Source organism: Tachypleus tridentatus, chromosome 1 (assembly GCF_004210375.1).
Source record: "Tachypleus tridentatus isolate NWPU-2018 chromosome 1, ASM421037v1, whole genome shotgun sequence".
NCBI classification, from domain to species: Eukaryota; Metazoa; Arthropoda; class Merostomata; order Xiphosura; family Limulidae; genus Tachypleus; species Tachypleus tridentatus.
The window spans coordinates 52730872-52749894 of NC_134825.1; the positions used below are offsets into that span (position 1 = coordinate 52730872).

Consider the following 19023-nt stretch of genomic DNA (forward strand, 5'->3'; position numbering starts at 1 on the left):
AGTATGGAATAGAAATATGAAGTTTCTCTAAGTGTTACTTAGGCAAAGAAAAACCATACAGTTATGGTATTAACTGAGAAAATTCAGCTACTTGATAAGTTACAAAGCTGGATGAGTGTAACGTCCATAGGTTAGGAACATGGCATGAATGAGTCTTCAAATGTACCATTAGGAGGAGAAAAGTGAAAATTCATGCAAGTGTTAAGGCTTCCTCTCCTATAAGTGATAAACTTTCTCAAGTGCCTAGGAGGAATTAATTCATGAAAAAATGCGAAAACTATTGAATGTGTGGATCAGTGAACAAGTTAACAAAAAAGGTTATGTTGTTGTTGCATACCAATACATGAGAAAGGGCAGAGTTTATAGAAATATGTAGTCTCCAATGGGGTGGAAGTTCTGCAGATACTAGTGAGTTTCAGGCAAGTAACCCTTTTGCAGCAGGTCAGGGTTCAAAGGCCATGTCATCATGTTTGTTGACTTGCATTCAAAATTGTATTGAACTGTTATTTTATGAATTTATGTGAATAAGTTGGGAATCAAATTGTAGATTATAATTCAAACTTTAGTATTATATGAGTTACTTCTAAAATTAAATATTAAAAAAAAATTAAATATAGAATTTAGTCATGGTATGATGGATGCAGCACTGTTTGAAATTAGATGCTTATGATGTCAAAATACTGAGTCTGTAACTTTGTGCAAATTAGGAACTCAAATTACTAATATTCACAAGCTCCAACATAAAATAAGAACCTCGTATCTTTTTATTTTGCTGAGATACGGCTTATATACTTTTCCATTTTTAAAACGGTCCAAGGTATACTCTTACTACACTATATGACATGTGAATAACCAATCAACACTTTAGAATATTCTCAGAGTGATTTTCTCAGTTATTTTAATCTTGAAAAAACCTACCTTATTCTTTCAGTCCAAGGTTTCATGATGGTAGGTTGTGTCTTTAGTCTGCTTGAAGTTTCATATTTTATAATACCTAAAAATACAATTTAGATACTAATCTAAATAAATTATAGTGGAATTATATAGTATTAGTTTAGTTTTATTATTTTTTGATTATTCAACTGTATATATAAAACCTAAAAAAAAATTTTGTTTGATATTCTCCATGTGTGAAATTTTAAAAGGCTTAGCAACCTATATTTAGCAGCAACTGAATACAAAAGTTGTAGTGAGAAGAGATAACTGTTTGCATTATTTCTTGATTTATTGACAGACCCCATGTAGTTAGAGTATAGAAAATAACATAAAATATAAAGACTTACCAGAAACAAATGTTTGAAATGTGTTTAAGAGGTTTTAGGAATTATGCAAATAATATTTGACATTTTTAGGACAAAGAATAGTTTTGTTGATCATAACATGAAATCATTTTGTACTCAGAATATTAACGAAAGAGACTTTATTTTCACAAACAAATAAAAATATTTCATTAAAAGATCTTATTTCTAGTATACAAAATACTTTTAATCTTTACTAAAAATCTACCACATTTTGTGAAGATACACATGCTGTGTTAAAAGTTATAGTGCAAACACTTAACATGTGCAAATGTGTAGATAACCTTGTGTGCATAATACTGACACTGTTGTGAAAGGGTTAAGGATAAAAGATGTGCCACTCAACTAGTATTTAATGCATATGAAATAGAGCTCTTTATAAAAAAAGATGGGCAACAGGACATACACCACCAAGGAGCAAAAGGTAGCATCTGGGTTTAAGGCTTTGAGAGATAGACTAACTTTACTTTTTTGTGGGAATGCATCAGGTAACTTTAAATGCAAGCCTATGTATTGTATCACTTTTCAAACTCGTGCACGTTATAAAGCAAGAATAAACAAAATTTGCCTGTTGTTTGGTGTTTAAATAAAAATGCTTGGATAACTAAGATGCTATTAAATGATTGGCTGCAAAATCATTTTATGCATGAGGTTAAAGAATACCTAGTGAAGAAGAACTTTGACTTTCAGGTTCTTTTAGTTTAGGATAATGCTCTTGTCCATGACTCTGACACACTGCAATCAGCCAACTTTATGTGCAGGTAATATTTTTACTTCTCAATACTACATTTTTCTTGTAACCAGTGGACTAAGGTGCAATAAAGACATTCAAGTATTACTATATAAGTAATGTCTACCAACATGCAACCCTAATTATAAACTGTGGTGTTTTTGAAAGCATAACCAAGTTCTGAAAAGCTTATAATATTAAGGACTCTGTCAATATCACCAAAATGTCTTGGGACAAGGTGAAAGAGTCTACCATAAATGCAAGCTGGTATCACCTTTAGTCTGAAGTCATGAATGATTTCAAGGGCTTACCAATGATTGAGAAAGAAGTTATCAATATCATGAGACTCACTAAAGAAATTGGAGTGATGGATTTGATAATATGAAGAGTCAGGAGGTTGTTGAGCTATTAGAATCCTATTACCAAGATCCAATGAATGAAGATCTTGAGTTATTGCTAGCTTCCAGCAACAGTGAAAGTGATGAAGATGCTGAAGAGACAGAACCTGCTAAATCCATCCTCACAGTGAAGGCTGTGTCTGATTTGCTTTGCAAGGCAGATGAGCTCACAGAAATGGCTGTAGACACAGATCCCACAATAGAGAGAAACATTAAAAGTAAAAGAGGGTTTAATAATGGTATAGCAGAGAAATCATAAAGGAGTTGCAGAGGAAAGCCAAGCAGCTGAAAATTAGTGACTCTATTAAACCTAAGTCAGCCAATGTAATGCCTCCTGACCACATCCCATTGACTTTTCCATCTACTTCATTGGAGTTTGAGACTGTATTTTCCAACAATCCAGATGATCCATCTGTCTTAAAGTAACCTTTCAGCCTCCTAATCTATTATAATCATCATTGCAAGTCTTCTCATCAATGAAAAATTATCATCATTCACAGGTGAGTGTTAAAATAAAATGCTGTCCTGTACTATTTCATTTAATAAACTGCCATTTATGGGTGCAGGATATCACATATAAATGTTATTATCTAATGATTTTATATTTTTAGTTCATGTACAGTACTGTATAGGTAGGGCTTTTCATTTATATGTAAAAATAAATCCATATATAAGCATGTTTTGGAGACTTGGATGCATTCCCATATCCCTATTACTAGCTCTAATAATGTCTTCAAAAGGAATATATAATATGATTATTACCTATGTGCATTAGACATATTAATCACCTTATAACAGATTGTTTACTCTCAAACACTTCTTAACACTCAGTATTGTGATGCTGTTTTGTTTCTTTTCTTAGGAATAAAATGTCCAGTTTGTTCTAAAATTGTTGTTTCTGATGATGTTGAGTACCACCTGGTTATGTGTCTAACAAAGCCAAGGATTAGTTACAATGGTGAGTCTATAGTTAGTTTACAAGCTCATCATGGAGTTTAAGCCTGAAGTTTAATAATGCCTTGATATATTGATTTTAAAACTATAATATATAAATATTTCTGACACAGTAGTTAAAAAAAAAATTTAATAGATAGTGTGTGCATTTGCTGCTAGTGATTATGCTGATTTTATAATAAGTCTTCAGGAATAATGGTGAGTTTAGAACATACATGAGTGCTACTATAGTGTGTGGTCTACAAAGATATTTACACAATAATGCCTTTTTTATATTATGTTAGATATAAATTATTTAACAAGAAATTGTTTTAGTGGATCATTAAAACGGTGATGTTGATAGTATCTGTGTGGACCACATACTATAATGTAAATATTTCTGTAGGCTTCATGTTATAGCAGCATTGAATCAATTTTATTTCCTGTAGATGAACCATATGAGATTACAATACCATTGCTACTGATATTTTGAGTGTCTAGACTTCATTGAGCATAACTTCTTTCATCATTTCATGAAATTCTTTATATCAGTTTGATGAAATTGTGGGTTGGGAGGGGGTTACAAAACCACTTGTGTTAAATTATTTTAAGAACATCAGTTGTTTGTTGACATTGATCATGACAATTGTGTTGAAAGTACCAGAAAGTTTTAACTCCTAAAGTGTAAGATCATGACTATATGCAATACTGAAAGGATTTTTTGTTTGTACTTCTCAGTTGAGTTGTTGTAGGCTGAGCAGCATTAATAGTGACATTGTATTGCATGACATCTGTTGGTTGAAATACATTGATTTATTCATTGGTCACAATTTACTCATACACAGTTTACTGGAAGGAGAATGGTGAATAATTGTTGTAAACTTCAGCAACTTTTCAAATAAGTATCAAATGAAAATTTTAAACTGTCAATTATGATAAGGACAGTAATAACTGCTATAAATTTAAGTGTTCTCAAAATAAGTAAAAATAATAGCTTGTTTGATCTATTACACTTGATCTATTACACCATGGCATACTGTGATGAATTTAAGTTATCTGAGCTTCAACTCTATGAAAATAGTGTAATTGTATGTGCCAGTTTTTGCAAATTCCTTTTCAGGAGAAAAGACACTATTTTTTCTGTTCACTCTTTGACAAACTAGAAAACTTAGTTACTATACTATCTTATTCAAATCTGATACTTTTGCTGATTATAAATCAATATAGGGTATTACAAATGCAATAAGAAAATTTTTGATGTGAACTTTTGATCATTGATCACCTCCAAACATGGGATTTCTGATGGGATGGTAGTTACAATATTGCAGTACACTATCCATCACCAGAAAGTAATATATGGAGAAATAATGTATATTAGGTTTCATTTAAATGTAACAAGGAATTTTTTCTTAAGTTCAAAATATGCATATTTATGTTAATGTAACCAAAAATAAATATTGTGTTTAGATCCAAAATGTAAGGGGAGCTTTATTAGTTACTTGGGTGTCATAATAGAGAAAGTTTACTGATAAAACCAATAAATGGAATATGCATTAGACATTCACAGTAGGATCTGCAGGATTTGTGTGTGTATATTACAAAGCAATGAGATGTGATGAATTAGTCTGCCAATTTGGAAGAGCTCCAATGTGTTAAGTAGGTGTGTTTTCAACTAAGTTACTGTTTCTGATTCTGAAATGACAAAGTTTCTTGACAACTCTTTGCAGTGATGGATTAAGGGTATCTTTGGCTTTAGGTGGTAGGAGAAGAAAATTCCCTTCCCATCATAGATTTATTGATTTCTAGTGAAATGAGTAAACTTCACCGTATATATAAATCATAATGCTAAATATTATTATGTAAGAACATTTTAATGATATACATAGCCTTGTAACAGTGGAAACTATAGACAGATGTGTGCAAACACATTCACTCATTAATGATCATGAAGACAGCTTGATTAGAACCTGCATGCACTTGTATGAAGCTAGAATTGTCTTTTTGTGGTTTTTATTATATCTGAACTCATCAGTGAGTTTTGAAAAGTCTGACTTTTGAATATGTTAAATTGTGTGTTCATTATTTACAGATTGTTTAGTCAGCTTTGTTCTATTCTATTCCTGAACTCACTTATTTGTTTGAAGTCCAAAAATGATTGCTGCAAGTTGATACTATCATGGACAAGTATATTCTAAACACTATCTCAACATTAAGAAATGTTTGGATAATGGCATACCAATGGAGATAGAGGAACATTTTTAACTCTACTTGTTCTGTTGGTTCAGATTGTATGAATGAATGTCAAAGCTCTGGAATTGCCAATGTGGAAAACTGGATCAGCTGTTTTTCTGTTTCAACTACTAAGTTGACTTCTTGACATGAAAAGGATGATAGTTTAGAAAGGAATCCATATTTGGTAACAGCATCCTTATGTGAATCAAGACAGTATTTAAAATGCAGTAACAAGATGGTCAACCACTACAAAATACTTATTACTGAATTTGTCCTTTGGTTATAATACAGTATCCTGTGCATCTCCATCATCATGGCAACAGTTTCACACTTGGACATACTTCTGAACTGAGCTGTACTCACTACAACCAATAGTTCAACACCTTAGTCTTCCACTTCAACCAAACTTGTTCTCTGATCTTCAGCTATTTAGGTTATTTGAGGTTAGATCAAGTAAAATAAATAATAATATAATAGAAACTTTTCACCAGATATGTTTGGAAATAGCTCATGTATAGAGTAATTTGAGAGCATAGCAAAAGCTGCATCAGTGACTTGTGGCTTGTAATGTCCCCTAATGGTTAGATACAGTTTAAAGGGCAATAAAGCAATAAAATTTAGCTATAAATAGATGTATGCTGTTCTGAGTTTATAACTATTTAGACTAGTATATTAAAAAACAACTATATTCTTGGACAAATCTTTAGTGAAAATACTTCATTTAAAAAACAGATATTTTTTGTGTACTAATAACTTGTAATGTTTTCTAATTCTCTGCCAAATTTTGTGAAAGTACATATACTGTGTTAAAAGCTATAGTATTAAAATTATATAGTAGTACAAAATGGTCATGTGATTGGTCTCTATGGCAGAGACTATATAGAGAAAGTTAACATAATACAATATTTATAAATTTCATCTGATCAATAATTATTTCTTCATTTCTGTGTGGGTCCTCCTTAGACCGTGGGGACCCAAGCAGTCATCAAAACTGCCTAAGCTTTAATCTGTCGTTTGCTTTTTGAAATAGTCATGTATAGTATATTTTCATTATTCCTCAGTGTCTGGTCCCTGATTTGACAAAATCACAGTGTATTATACTAGTACTGTTATTTTGTAGTATGGTGCTATTACTGCAAACTATAACTTGTTTTTTCTGTATTATTAGCCCCAGTTGCATTGTGTACTGTATTGCTGGCTAAACATTCTCTATCCCATCTAAATCACAGTGTATTATACTAGTACTGTTATTTTGTAGTATGGTGCTATTACTGCAAACTATAACTTGTTTTTTCTGTATTATTAACCCCAGTTTCATTATGTACTGTATTGTTGGCTAAACATTCTCTATCCCATCTGCACTTTAACATTTTTTTATCTTACTCTTTTTATAACTAAATTGTTTGCTGATGCTTATTCTCCTTAGTAAATAGCTGGGACATGTAGATTTGTATCTCATAAATTGATGGCTCGTGTCCTTCTAACTGTGTGAGAATCTGCTTAACAACAACAATCAAAACACAGTTTGGTTTCTTCTTTATGAAGGTTACTATATTTTGCACAATACTGACCACCACATTTCAGATGCCTAACCCATCTAAGTGTAAACAAATACAAATATATATGTAGTAGTAGTAATAAATGTGCAGTTATAAAATAAGAACTTAAAATCATCATGTATAAATGGATAAAAGTTGTCAGAGACCATATAACAATGAAATGAAAATATCTTAAAATGTAATTCAAAAAACATGAAGACGGGCTATACCAAAAATCTATGTAATAATGAGTGGTGAATAACTACACCTTAGCAATAAAATAGTATTGATGATAGTCCATCTTTACAATCATACACAAACAAATGAACATATCTGAAATTATTACAGGGCTGGTTTTAGGTCTTGAACCAAACAACACATTCACTGCCTTCAGCCAAATGAAGAATAAATAACCAAGTCACGGGCAAACCCACATAATTCAGAATGCTAATAACAGCAAAATAATATGTTAAATATGAAAGGTGAAATAAATGAACAAAAAATAATAAATTTATAAAAGGGTTGTTTCCTAACCATACAGGATCAAAAGCAACCTATTCTCCTCCTATGAATATAAAAAAGAAAGATAACAAAACAAGGACTTTGCATAAATTACCATAGAAAGAAAACTGATTAAAACACTACATACAATAAATGTTTAGCAACTATATGCAAACTGAAGTAACAGATAAAGATTCCTACTGATGTAAAATAACAAACCTAGACAAATGTAAATATATGATCAAAATATCAAATAAATAAAAAAAGTGGTACATTTGAGAACTTCATTAGGCTACAACTACCTGTTGAAAGAGTAGAAGATGATTTTTGGCTTCTATTTCAAGCTCTTCAGATTCTTTTGTGCATAAAGCTCAGGCTGTGTGGGTGTTGTCAATAGAAATATGATCATATTAGCTGCGGAGTTTGTTAGGATTAGTTGTCCACAGGTCACTAATATGCAAACTTTTGTCTCTGTTGAGTTCAGGTTGGTTTTTACAGCTTTTTTGACATTTCTTAATCTTCAGTGTTGAGTTTTGTCTAAAATCAGATGTTAACCCCAATTTGTATGTTCTGTTTTGTAGTTATGATCAACCAACCTTTTTTGTTTAGAGTTGTTGGTTGGTTGTAAAAGCTGTTGGATGTGTGATTGTATTAAGTTTTGTGATTATAAAGTATTGAAATTAACAAGTGTGCCTGTTTAAAAAGCATTGTTAGCTACATAAAGAAATTGTGTTGTACAAGCATCCTTTAGAGAAACAGTACCAAACTGTACAGCCTAATGATCAGGACTTAGAAATCAAGTTTGTTTTCCTGCATAAAATAAAATATTTGAATAAATGTTCTTGTAATACCTGAAATGTTTTTTCTTACAGAGGACATTCTGGCTGAAAACAAGGGAGAATGTGTAATTTGTCTGGAAGAGCTTCTTCAAGGAAATACCATTGCACGTCTTCCTTGTCTTTGTATATATCACAAAATGTAAGACCTTTGTGACAGATTTGCACCTTAAACATTCTGTGAATATCTTATCCTATTATTATATAATGTTAAAAGTAATTACAGTATATGGTTCCTTTGTGGTATATTCTTCAAAGTGCTACTTAACTATTCAGAAACATGGCCCTGAAGTTTCACTTAGCTGGAATAAAAATATCTCTTTGGAGTAAAATGTGAATGCTTAAAGAAGAAAATTAAAACATATTTTTAATAAGAAAAGATGATAATTTTCAGCTAAAGATTAGTTGTATTAATTATTTATATTAATACTTTCATAATCCAAACTACTGTTCAATATTGCATTGAAGAATTATTCAAAAATAGCCATTAGTACATAAGTCGAGCAAACATTAAATTGAAATAATACATTAAAAGAATATGAAGACAACAAAAGAAACTAAATGTTTTGTTAATGGTTTTTGCTACAAAAATACTAATTAGTAATGTGAAGCTTTGTATTTGCAGATGTATTGATGAGTGGTTCCAAGTCAACAGGTCTTGTCCTGAGCACCCTAATGACTGATGTTTGTGGATATTAGGAGGTATTTCAAAAATAGTTTAAGTTTGACATCTTCAGAGTTGGACTTCCAGTTTGTACAAGAAATAGACTGGTTGAAACAAGTAAACGTTTTTTCTACCACACAAAGAAAAAAAATAAGTATTGTTTTTGGGTGCTGTGCCTTTGTAATATAATAGTAAATAATTCTTCTTGCTGTAATTTGTTGTTGTTTTTTCTGTTTTAATTGCAAAGTTACATATGTATATAGTCATAGATTGATGTCTGGTTAAGATGCCAGATTTTCATTTTATAGACTGGAAGTGTTGTCTGAAATGTGTATTGTTTTCTGAGTACCTCAGTAAGGAAAACAGTGTTCATTATACAGCTTATGCTGCTACAAGTTTTATTGTGTGTAGAACTCTACTGTTAACAGTTTTGTGTATTAAACTCTTAATTGAGCATTAGAATTGTTGTCATTAGATTATAATAAATGAAATTGATTTGGATAATGTTAATACAATACAATTTGTGGAGGTTTCTTCTATTATTATTATTACATGTAGTAGAATTCTTCATTGTGCTTTCTTGTGAAATATCTTTTTAAACTTCAGTGTGTAGTAAAGTGTGTGAAAGGATGTTAATAAGCATTCTTTTATGAATCAGTTAAATATTACTAATGATGTTTATTATTAGTATTATGATTGTATTTGGTGAGATAACGTCTGTCGTTATTTCCACACCATGCTGTGGCCAGAATTTCCACATGATTTTTTGTGTAACATAATTTTTGTTTATATTTAAGCCTAATTTTTGAATTAAGTAATCATTTATATTACCTACTGAACTTGAAATATCAATTTTCATGATCAATGCAGTTTACAAATTGAAGTAATATTAAGTACAGTTTTCAAATAATAAGTCCTCCATTGGGTAGTTTCATATGAAAAAATCATACAGTAGTAAATGTAATGGAAGCCATTGAGATCAATTTTTTTACACTATATTTTATTTATTTTCATAAACTTAAACCATAATCATCTGGTATTGTAGTGAAATATCTTGTACATGGTAAATTATGGGATGTTTAGTTATTAACTCACCTTTGTGAAGTTGTACATTTTATATTATGCTAATGATACATTTATAAGCTTGTATACAAATGAAAATTGACATTTAAAATATTCAGAACAATATTGGCTTTCTGAGCTGACTGAAACAAATATGTGGACAAATCTAAATTTTCTTATAAATATACTAGCCCACATTAAGAAATAAAAAATAAAATCTTGTTCAGCCAATAACTGCAACTTCAAGCAATGTCATTTCTCTTCAGATGTTTGAAAGTTGTACAAGTAAAAAGTAAACCAGCATCTCTTATGCCTTTTAACTTCAGAAGAGATTTTGAGGGCTTAAAGTTTTCAAGTTTTTTTGTTCACATTTTTTGTGTAGTCCATCCAGAAAACGTTTTTTGGTTTTGTGGATTTTTTTTTTTTTTTGAATCAGCTATTTTCTTTATTACATCACAATACTCGCATAGTTATGTATACAAAGGAGTGCATACTAAATATACTGTGGAATACATCTTCAGCATAATACAGTTCCCTAAACTCACCTGAGAATTCCCAAAATTTTCTTTTGGTATTCTGTTAATTATTTTTTTCAATTATTATATCAACACTTATCTCTGCATATTCTTGTTGGTGCAGCATATGGACATTGGAACTTCTGTTTTGAGCCTTGGATTACTATTACTCTTCAAGGATGTTATTACCAGGCTACTGACTTATGTTTAGAATTAGAGCACTACCCCAATAAAATTATTTTAATAAAATGACTGCTTCATCTTATATTTTAGTGGCTGTATATTTCATCAGTAACAATTTTCCATTATTGTGGCATTCTTTGTTAGGTGCTATTGGAGTAAGAGTAAGAATACATGTATTAGCGTCTATACTAGTGTGAAATTTTGACAGATTTGTCATTCAGTTCATCATATATTGTGTATTTTTGATATTGATTATGCAGTTCATCACATGTAATCCTGATAGGATGATGTGCAGTTCTAAATTAAACAATGCACAATTTAGAGAGGGCAGTTTCTGTCTTGTTAATAATAAATAAAATATTGCTTGACTTAGAAGAACATATTTTCACAGGAATTCTGTGGTATAACATCTTTAATTGAGATAGAGACTTCCAGTTGAAATGCTGCTTGAAAGGTTTTTGTTTTTAAGAGGGCGGCTGTAAAATGTAAGATGGCTACATTTTATTTCTGATCAGTAGTGCAAGGAATATCAATCCTTGTGGTTTTCTTATTTGAAGGAGTAAAACAAAAAAGTAGCACGGAATTACGTGTGTAACAGAGTTCACTACTACAAAATAAACGTGACACAGAAACTGTATTTACTAAAAGTATGAATTTGATAACCAGGAATTTTGATTAAAAAGCTACTTGGGCAGGTTAGTCTCTATTAGCATTATTCATCTTTGTAATGTAAATTGGTTTCACTATAAATATAAGTATGCTTTTGAACTATTAAGAATCCTAATAGCAAAAGATTATAGTATATATTCCCATTAACAATGAGTAATAACACGCTAACAAGAAATAAAGAAAGAGAAAGTAGGATCATATTGTCAATTTTGTTGATGATTATATTGTTGTTGATCCATGCAGTCTTGAACATTGGCAACAAGATTGCAGCAGCGATCAGGTCTTCATTCTATATCATGTGATGAAAATGGTTCTTGATACCCGACTTACAAGTGGTGTACAGTGCTTGTCTGAGAGATTGATCTTTCCAAGCTTTATCAATAGCAAGTATAGAATGTAGGCAGTAGCCACCCAATCTGTGTGTTTTTATCAGATTATAGGATGTCTAGTGTCTTGGCCACAGATTTCATGATGACATAGTACCATGTCAAGAATGCCAGCTCCATGACATTCAACTTGTCAGTTTACAAAAGTCTAATCAAATACCCCAATATAAAATAAATTAAACTGTAAGAAACAAGGTGAAATCATGTTTTAAAGAAAATTAATTAGTAAATTGCAAAATATGTAAGGATAGAAAATGCATTATTGGAAAACATCATAACTGTTTACAGTGATTAATTTAGAGAATACTAATTCTATATTCAACTGTATAGAACATAGAAGTGCCATAGTGTCAAGTATAAGGGGGGGCATTATAATGTGACAGTCAATCCCACTATTCATTGGTAAAAGAGTAGCCCAAGAGTTGGCAGTGGGTGGTGATGACTAACTGATTTCCCTCTAGTCTTACACTGCTAAATTAGGGATGCCTAGCGCAGATAGCCCTCGTGTAGCTTTATGCAAAATTCAAAAACAAGCAAACTAAAATAGCTATAAAGTAAAAAGAATACTGTAATTATCCATGTGTCACATTTTTATCATAAATTCAGCATAAACATTTATGATGGAGTCTTTCCCTTTCTCATTATGAATCTGCAAGATCATCACCACTGCCTGATACAAACAGCATCATCAAGTTTGACTGAGGTAAATAAACTAACTTCTCAGGCTGCTGCTGATCACTAAGTCTTGTTTCAAAGTGCTTGAGCCATTTTGAATGTTGATCTCAAAACCTTTTTACAATAGGTGTCATTAGATTCAACCTTATTGATATTCATAATTGATACTTGATCCAACAAATGGTAAGCACGATGTTGATGTTGTGGAAGCTGATACTTAAGGCTGTTGTCTTTCTCCAGAATGTTTCTGTCGATCTTCAGTCATTTGTTTTATGGTTTTATTATCTTGTGAATGTCCTTCCTTGTTCTCTACTACATTGTTAGCCCAATATGCTCGAAAGGCTTTGACAGAATTTCAGCCTTTATCAGTGGTGATCTTGAGAATCGTGTTCCTATTTCGAAACTTGAAGTGTATGTCATTTAAGGTAATGGCCAAAACATCAAAGGTGATTGAATCCATTAAATGCCTACTTGCCAATGCAGCTGATCGTTTCTCTAAACTCATGGGATCTATCCAGTGAGCAGTCATAACTGTGTCTCCTTGCTGTTCAGCAGTCTTTAATTGTTGTAATATACTTCATTCATTGCATTGACCCTATTTTTGTTCATAGATTCATCAGCATTGTTGATTTTTGAGCAAATAATCTTCTTTGTAATAAGACTATAAAGACTGGAGTCCATGAACAAGGTGTTGGAATGCTAGTAACTCAATGATACTGAATGGTTGAAGGCTCTGAGCGATTAAGTTTGTCTTAAGCTTGTTGACTCTCTTTTATGTTGGAGTCCTGATTACTACATGGGACATAATCTTTGGCTGCTTGCTTGATGAGGAAGAATCTGTTTTCTAAGTCTTTCTTTTCTAACCAGGAACAGTCAACTCATTGTACTTCTGGAGCTGATGTTGAAAGATGCACGAAAATTACAGACAGATAGTAAGAAAATCCTTTTTTCTGTCTCTCTATTTTATCAAGTATAATATATTAAAACTAAGTTTATTTTGCTTTACTTGTACCCTTTTCACATTAAGCACGTTAAACTAGTATTAATGAAACTATGTTCCCCACCTACAAAACAGGGTGTATCCCTATGAAGTACATCCTGATGATACCTGTGTGTATGTGTGTGAGAGAGTATCTGAGTGTGTGTGTGTGTGTGTGTGTATATATATATGAATTATGTGTTTACATATTTGAGAAAATGTCACTTTTAATCAGATAAAAATTAGGTGTTTTCACTTGTTGCAGAGTAACAATGTGAAATTTCTAAAGTTTGAAACATGGGTAGTGCTCTGAATTCTAACAAAGAAAAGTGAATAATAAAAATAATTTGGCAGCAGAAGGCCATCCCAGAGCAAAATGCTTTTAATTTAAAAACATCTATTCCGCAATAGCCATTTTTTCATGGTGTAAGTTTTCCCATTTTTGTGTTTTTGATTTCATTGTACCGCAGTGATTGTTTCAGCTCATTATTAGTTGAAAGAGTAGGCATGCTCTGATTGATATAAACAAAAACTATCATCATGGCAACCAGTGTGACTTTTTCCAGTTTTTTTTCAGATGTATTGCCTGTAGTGATAGTCTTATAAAAGAAATGTAGTGGAGTAATAGTAGCTAATATCTTCTTGATTTTACTTGAGTAAATATTTTTAGAGCACTTAAGTAATAGTAAGTCCCAAAAAAGCTGCTTATGTAGTGTAATAAAGTACTAGTACTTTGTCGCTTTCAAATTCCAGCATTGGTTACTTTTTGGGTACTTACAAAAGAAAAAGGTTTTTTTTCTTTCGTTACACATACCTTTTAACACTGTTATTTTCCCTCTATAATTTTTTGTGAAGAATTTTGTGCCTGCTGTTCTGTCTTGTTCAGTTGGCTAATTTTCTCACCTATTTATGTTTGACAAACCTCAACCTTTAATATTGGGCTTTAGGACTACTTAAGTTTTTTCGTTAATGGGGCTTTATCTTGAAATTCTAATCACTTTTCCATTTTTTACAGCTTAGTTTTGACTTGTATCTTCTCTAATACCATTAGACCTTTCTGGATTACAATTGTATCGATATTTCTGTGTTTTGGGTTATTGCCTTCTTATCCATGCAAGGATACCCAAAATAAGTATTCATTATGTTTAGGTTATGGTCTGCTGTTATGGTTATACTGTTGGTTTTGTAGTCATTCAAGAATCATTGAGATTTTATACCTTGTACTTTTGTGTTCCTGTTTTTCTCCCCAAGACATAATTGACACAGTAAATGGTCAATGTTTACAACTGCTGCCCCTTTTCCTGTTAGAGCTTTCTGTTCCTACATCAAGCAGTTTGTGAAGACTGTAATAACTTATGGATTCCATATGACCATAACAGGGGAGGTATCAAGTGTCACCATCTTTTTTTTTTTTCTTGGATAGGATGAAGGTTCTTTTTATTAAAACTTGCTCATCTATGAATGATATGTTTATCTATAGTAACTCAAAACAGTGATGATATACAACTATGCTTCTTATTGCTGCAACTAAAAAGCCTTTGAAACAATGTTGTGCCTTTTTTTATTTGCATGGTACAAAACAATGTATTTTGGATCAAACATTTGAATGATAAACTATAAAAATAATAATACTCAAGTCAAATGTTGAAAATAATCAGTCAATGAATAGTATGTTTGTAATTTTTAGTTCACTTGAACTTTTTTTTTTTTAATTTATATTCACTTGAAAGCAGTGGTCAGAAGTTGTATAATTAATTTTAGTTGTGTTAGGATTATATTTCACTACTGGTACAGACGTTCTGATTTAGATATTAAGGGATCTAGAGCCAAACGCAATTTTAAGACCCCTCAGGGCCTCACTTACTAACATAAACCATTACTAATATTATTTCCATCATTATTTCTAAGATATATTGTTTATCTTTGTATTTCAATATAAAATATAAATAATAACATTTTTCAACACTTATATTTCAAAAGAGATCTGATTTAGATTTGATTTAGATATTAAGGGATCTAGAGCCAAACGCAATTTTAAGACCCCTCAGGGCCTCACTTACTAACATAAACCATTACTAATATTATTTCCATCATTATTTCTAAGATATATTGTTTATCTTTGTATTTCAATATAAAATATGAATAATAACATTTTTCAACACATATGTTTCAAAAGAGATCTGATTTAGATTTGATTTAGATATTAAGGGATGTAGAGCCAAATGCAATTTTAAGACCCCTCAGGGCCTCACTTACTAATATAAACCATTACTAATATTATTTCCATCATTATTTCTAAGATATATTGTTTATCTTTGTATTTCAATATAAAATATAAATAATAACATTTTTCAACACTTATATTTCAAAAGAGATGATGTGACATCAAGTTGTTTTAAAGTTTAGGGTGATAAATAAGGCCCTAAATAAATGCATGAGTATTGTGGTTGGACTTTGGGCTTCTGTAATTCAGACACTACTGGCTTATCTTGTATCCTTAGTGAGGGTGGTAAACATATTTTAGAACAAAACTTCTCTGATATTTCTTAAGACATCATGTATTTTTCTTTTTTTTAGATACTTTTTCGAACTATTATTAACACTTTCTGCTCAGGAACAAGAAAAAGTAAAAAGGTTTGTTACATAGTGTAATCCATGTAAATTAAATGCCTGGATTAGGGTGACAATCTGAATGACCTTGAAGGACTAAAAAAGTAAAGAGGATGATGTTTTAAAAGCTTTGCATTGTTTGCATTCATGACAAACACTAAAGCTTATTTTAAGAATTACCATGTTCTTGTAAACAACCCTACAAATTAAAAATCTAGAAAACTGTTTGAAGCAAAAGTGAAAGAACATAAATCAACTTTGATATCTTCTGGTAAGTTAGATAAAATCAAGGCATCTCAAACCCTCAAAAACAGCCACTCAGGCACAGAAGCCAGGAGTTTATGGCTACTATTGGTCAGTACTTATATTTCATTCAACAAATCATGGTACTTATTTTTCAATCAACCTAAACACTGTATAAACTAATTAGAGACTGTAACACGTTGGCTTTTTAAATGTCTTCCCTTCCATTTGTCTTCTTTTGTAGATTTTCTTTGTTAAACAAAGTAACGTTAAAACATTATACATGATACCACTAACCTAAAAGCGTAACAAAACTAAATGTCATCTGCAGTGGATAGAACCGTATAATCTGATGTTAACTCTTGAGTAGTTTATCATTTGTTTAAATGGTTATTTAAGTATAACATCATAGCATTCTCAGTTTAAGAAATGGACATTACCTTTACAAACTATTGGGCTATTTAGTCATTATAAGACAGACTAGAAAGGAGATTTATTAAATATATCTTAATATATGTTGATACAAATGTTATGAGATTGAAGCAAAACAAAGTTCTTAAAGTTGTGTTAGAAGAATGAGAATTTTCCAAAAATGTAAATATGTTGAAAACGATTTTCTACTTTCATTTCAAATTTTGTTTAAAACACTCTGGTATTGTGGTAAGTGCATGACAAATCATTAACCATGCCTGTATGCCATAAATTGCTCACTTAACACATAAACACCTCCCTGTAGTGAAGTGTGATCTGAAATGATATGCAGCATCATTTTGATATTAATTGTATGTACTGAATGACCTCTTTTTTTCTCCATATGTCCTTCCTGACCTTGTTTTACTTTCCAGTATAGGAATTTTGGATTTTTGTTAATCTGTAAATGTAGTAAAATATTGAACTTTTTTTGTTTACTTTAATTAAGATTAACTGAGAAATTTCATTACTTTTGAATGGGCAAATTCCATTCTTCCTTCTTATGTCTAAGTTTGCATATGTAAAAACTATAGAGGGGTGATTAAGTGGTTTTGCTAATAAGTTAATTATGTTAAATTAACCAATTAATATAGTATTCTTCAAATTATGGTACACGTTAGAACGTTAGAATGAAAACAAAAGTTGGAGGTGAGTATTGCCAGCCAATTGCGTTCTTTCTAGTAAGCAGATCAAAATCAGTTAAACAGCTGATAATGTTACCATCAGCAAGTTCACTGGTGGTATGAATTGAACTTGGGATTCTCCAGTCATGTGTCCCCTCTTCTGAAAACATCAAAATGCTGAACAAATTTTAACCTTAAACTGTATAAGGGTAAAATTTGACACAACACTGATTACCCATCATGTAATTTTCTGTTTAACATCAAACAAACATAACAGAAATGTTTTAATTACATACATAGTTGGAATAATAATAAAATTAATATTCAGAAGATCTAATTTTGATTAGTTGATTATTTTTGAAACAGTAGATTACTGTAGTAGATTCCATCTGATTGTTGGAATAAGTAAAAACGTTATTTTGGTACTAATTTTAATTAATTGATTATCTTCTTGGCATTGTTCAGTTTAACTATAATTTCATTTACTTAGTTTATGGACACTAAACAAGGTAATTGCTGCTCATAGGTAATTGGTTAATCATTTGAATTGACTTTCTTTTCATCCACAAGTAGGTGTGTTTTTCTATTATCAAAAATCTAGTTTTTTAAATTGCATGAGGAATTTACTGTAGTTGAATTTAGTCTCTTGTGTATAACATGCAAATGCTGTTAAAATTTTATGGAATTGAACCTTACAATTTCTTAAACAGTTTAATGTTGTGTGTTGAGATTGTATTAAACTTTAATATTGATATTGTAGAATAGTATATAATCTATCTATAAAGGTTTTGTTGTATGGATTTTCTTTTGTGAAATTATGTGGTGATTAGGTTGAGGTTTTATGCCATAATTCCTTAGTAAAAATCCAGGAATGTGGTAAAACTATTAGTATATGATAAAGTTAAACATATTATCAGTTCTCTTATTAAGTGTTATTTCATCATCAAAATAGTTCCAGTGCCACAGGAGATAAGCTGTTGTTGTTCATTTATTTTGGTACTGTTGATTAAAGGTGGATGGTAATTAAAATGTGGGTGAAGTATGTGAATTTTATTTTGAAAAAATTTATTGTTTTTCTGATGTAGTTCTTGTGTGTGTGTGATTGGTAACAGCTCTATTGTCAAACTTGTTGATTAGTAATGATTTTTTTTATTGGAACCAGATGTTGTTTGGTACAAGCATTAGGTCAACACTTTTAATGAGATTTTTAAATGTAGGCAGGATTTTCTTTGAATTATTATACGAAGATAAGTAAAACTACTGTGAAAGAACTGTTAAAATTAAAAGTAAAAGTACAGGGTGGCCCATAAGTCCCTACCCATCCATATGTTATTGTGTTATATTCAATAATACTAATGATGAGTTGAAGGCAGCTGTTACTGCAGCATTTGGAACAATAACTCCTGCTATGTTGAGGAAAATGTCTCACAGAACATGGCATCGCATAATATTATGCAGCGAGAAGGAGGGACAGCAC

General features: G+C 31.0%; 2 protein-coding genes across 4 annotated transcripts in view; both read left to right on the forward strand.

The window, feature by feature from the left end:
- The window catches only part of LOC143248723 (E3 ubiquitin-protein ligase znrf2-like), a 30400-nt gene extending 11574 nt beyond the window's left edge, over positions 1-18826 (forward strand). For 2 of the 3 annotated variants that reach the window (XM_076497388.1, XM_076497400.1), the window contains exons 3-5: positions 3289-3384; positions 8503-8608; positions 9092-18826. In XM_076497388.1, coding sequence (XP_076353503.1) covers positions 3289-3384; positions 8503-8608; positions 9092-9149 — 260 coding nt within the window. In that variant the 3' untranslated portion in view covers positions 9150-18826. The remainder of the gene's footprint in view (positions 1-3288; positions 3385-8502; positions 8609-9091) is intronic. The other variant, XR_013027161.1, reaches the window with a different exon arrangement.
- LOC143248735 (uncharacterized) overlaps positions 1-19023 on the forward strand; it is a 198979-nt gene that overhangs the window by 74123 nt on the left and 105833 nt on the right. The window lies entirely within an intron of this gene.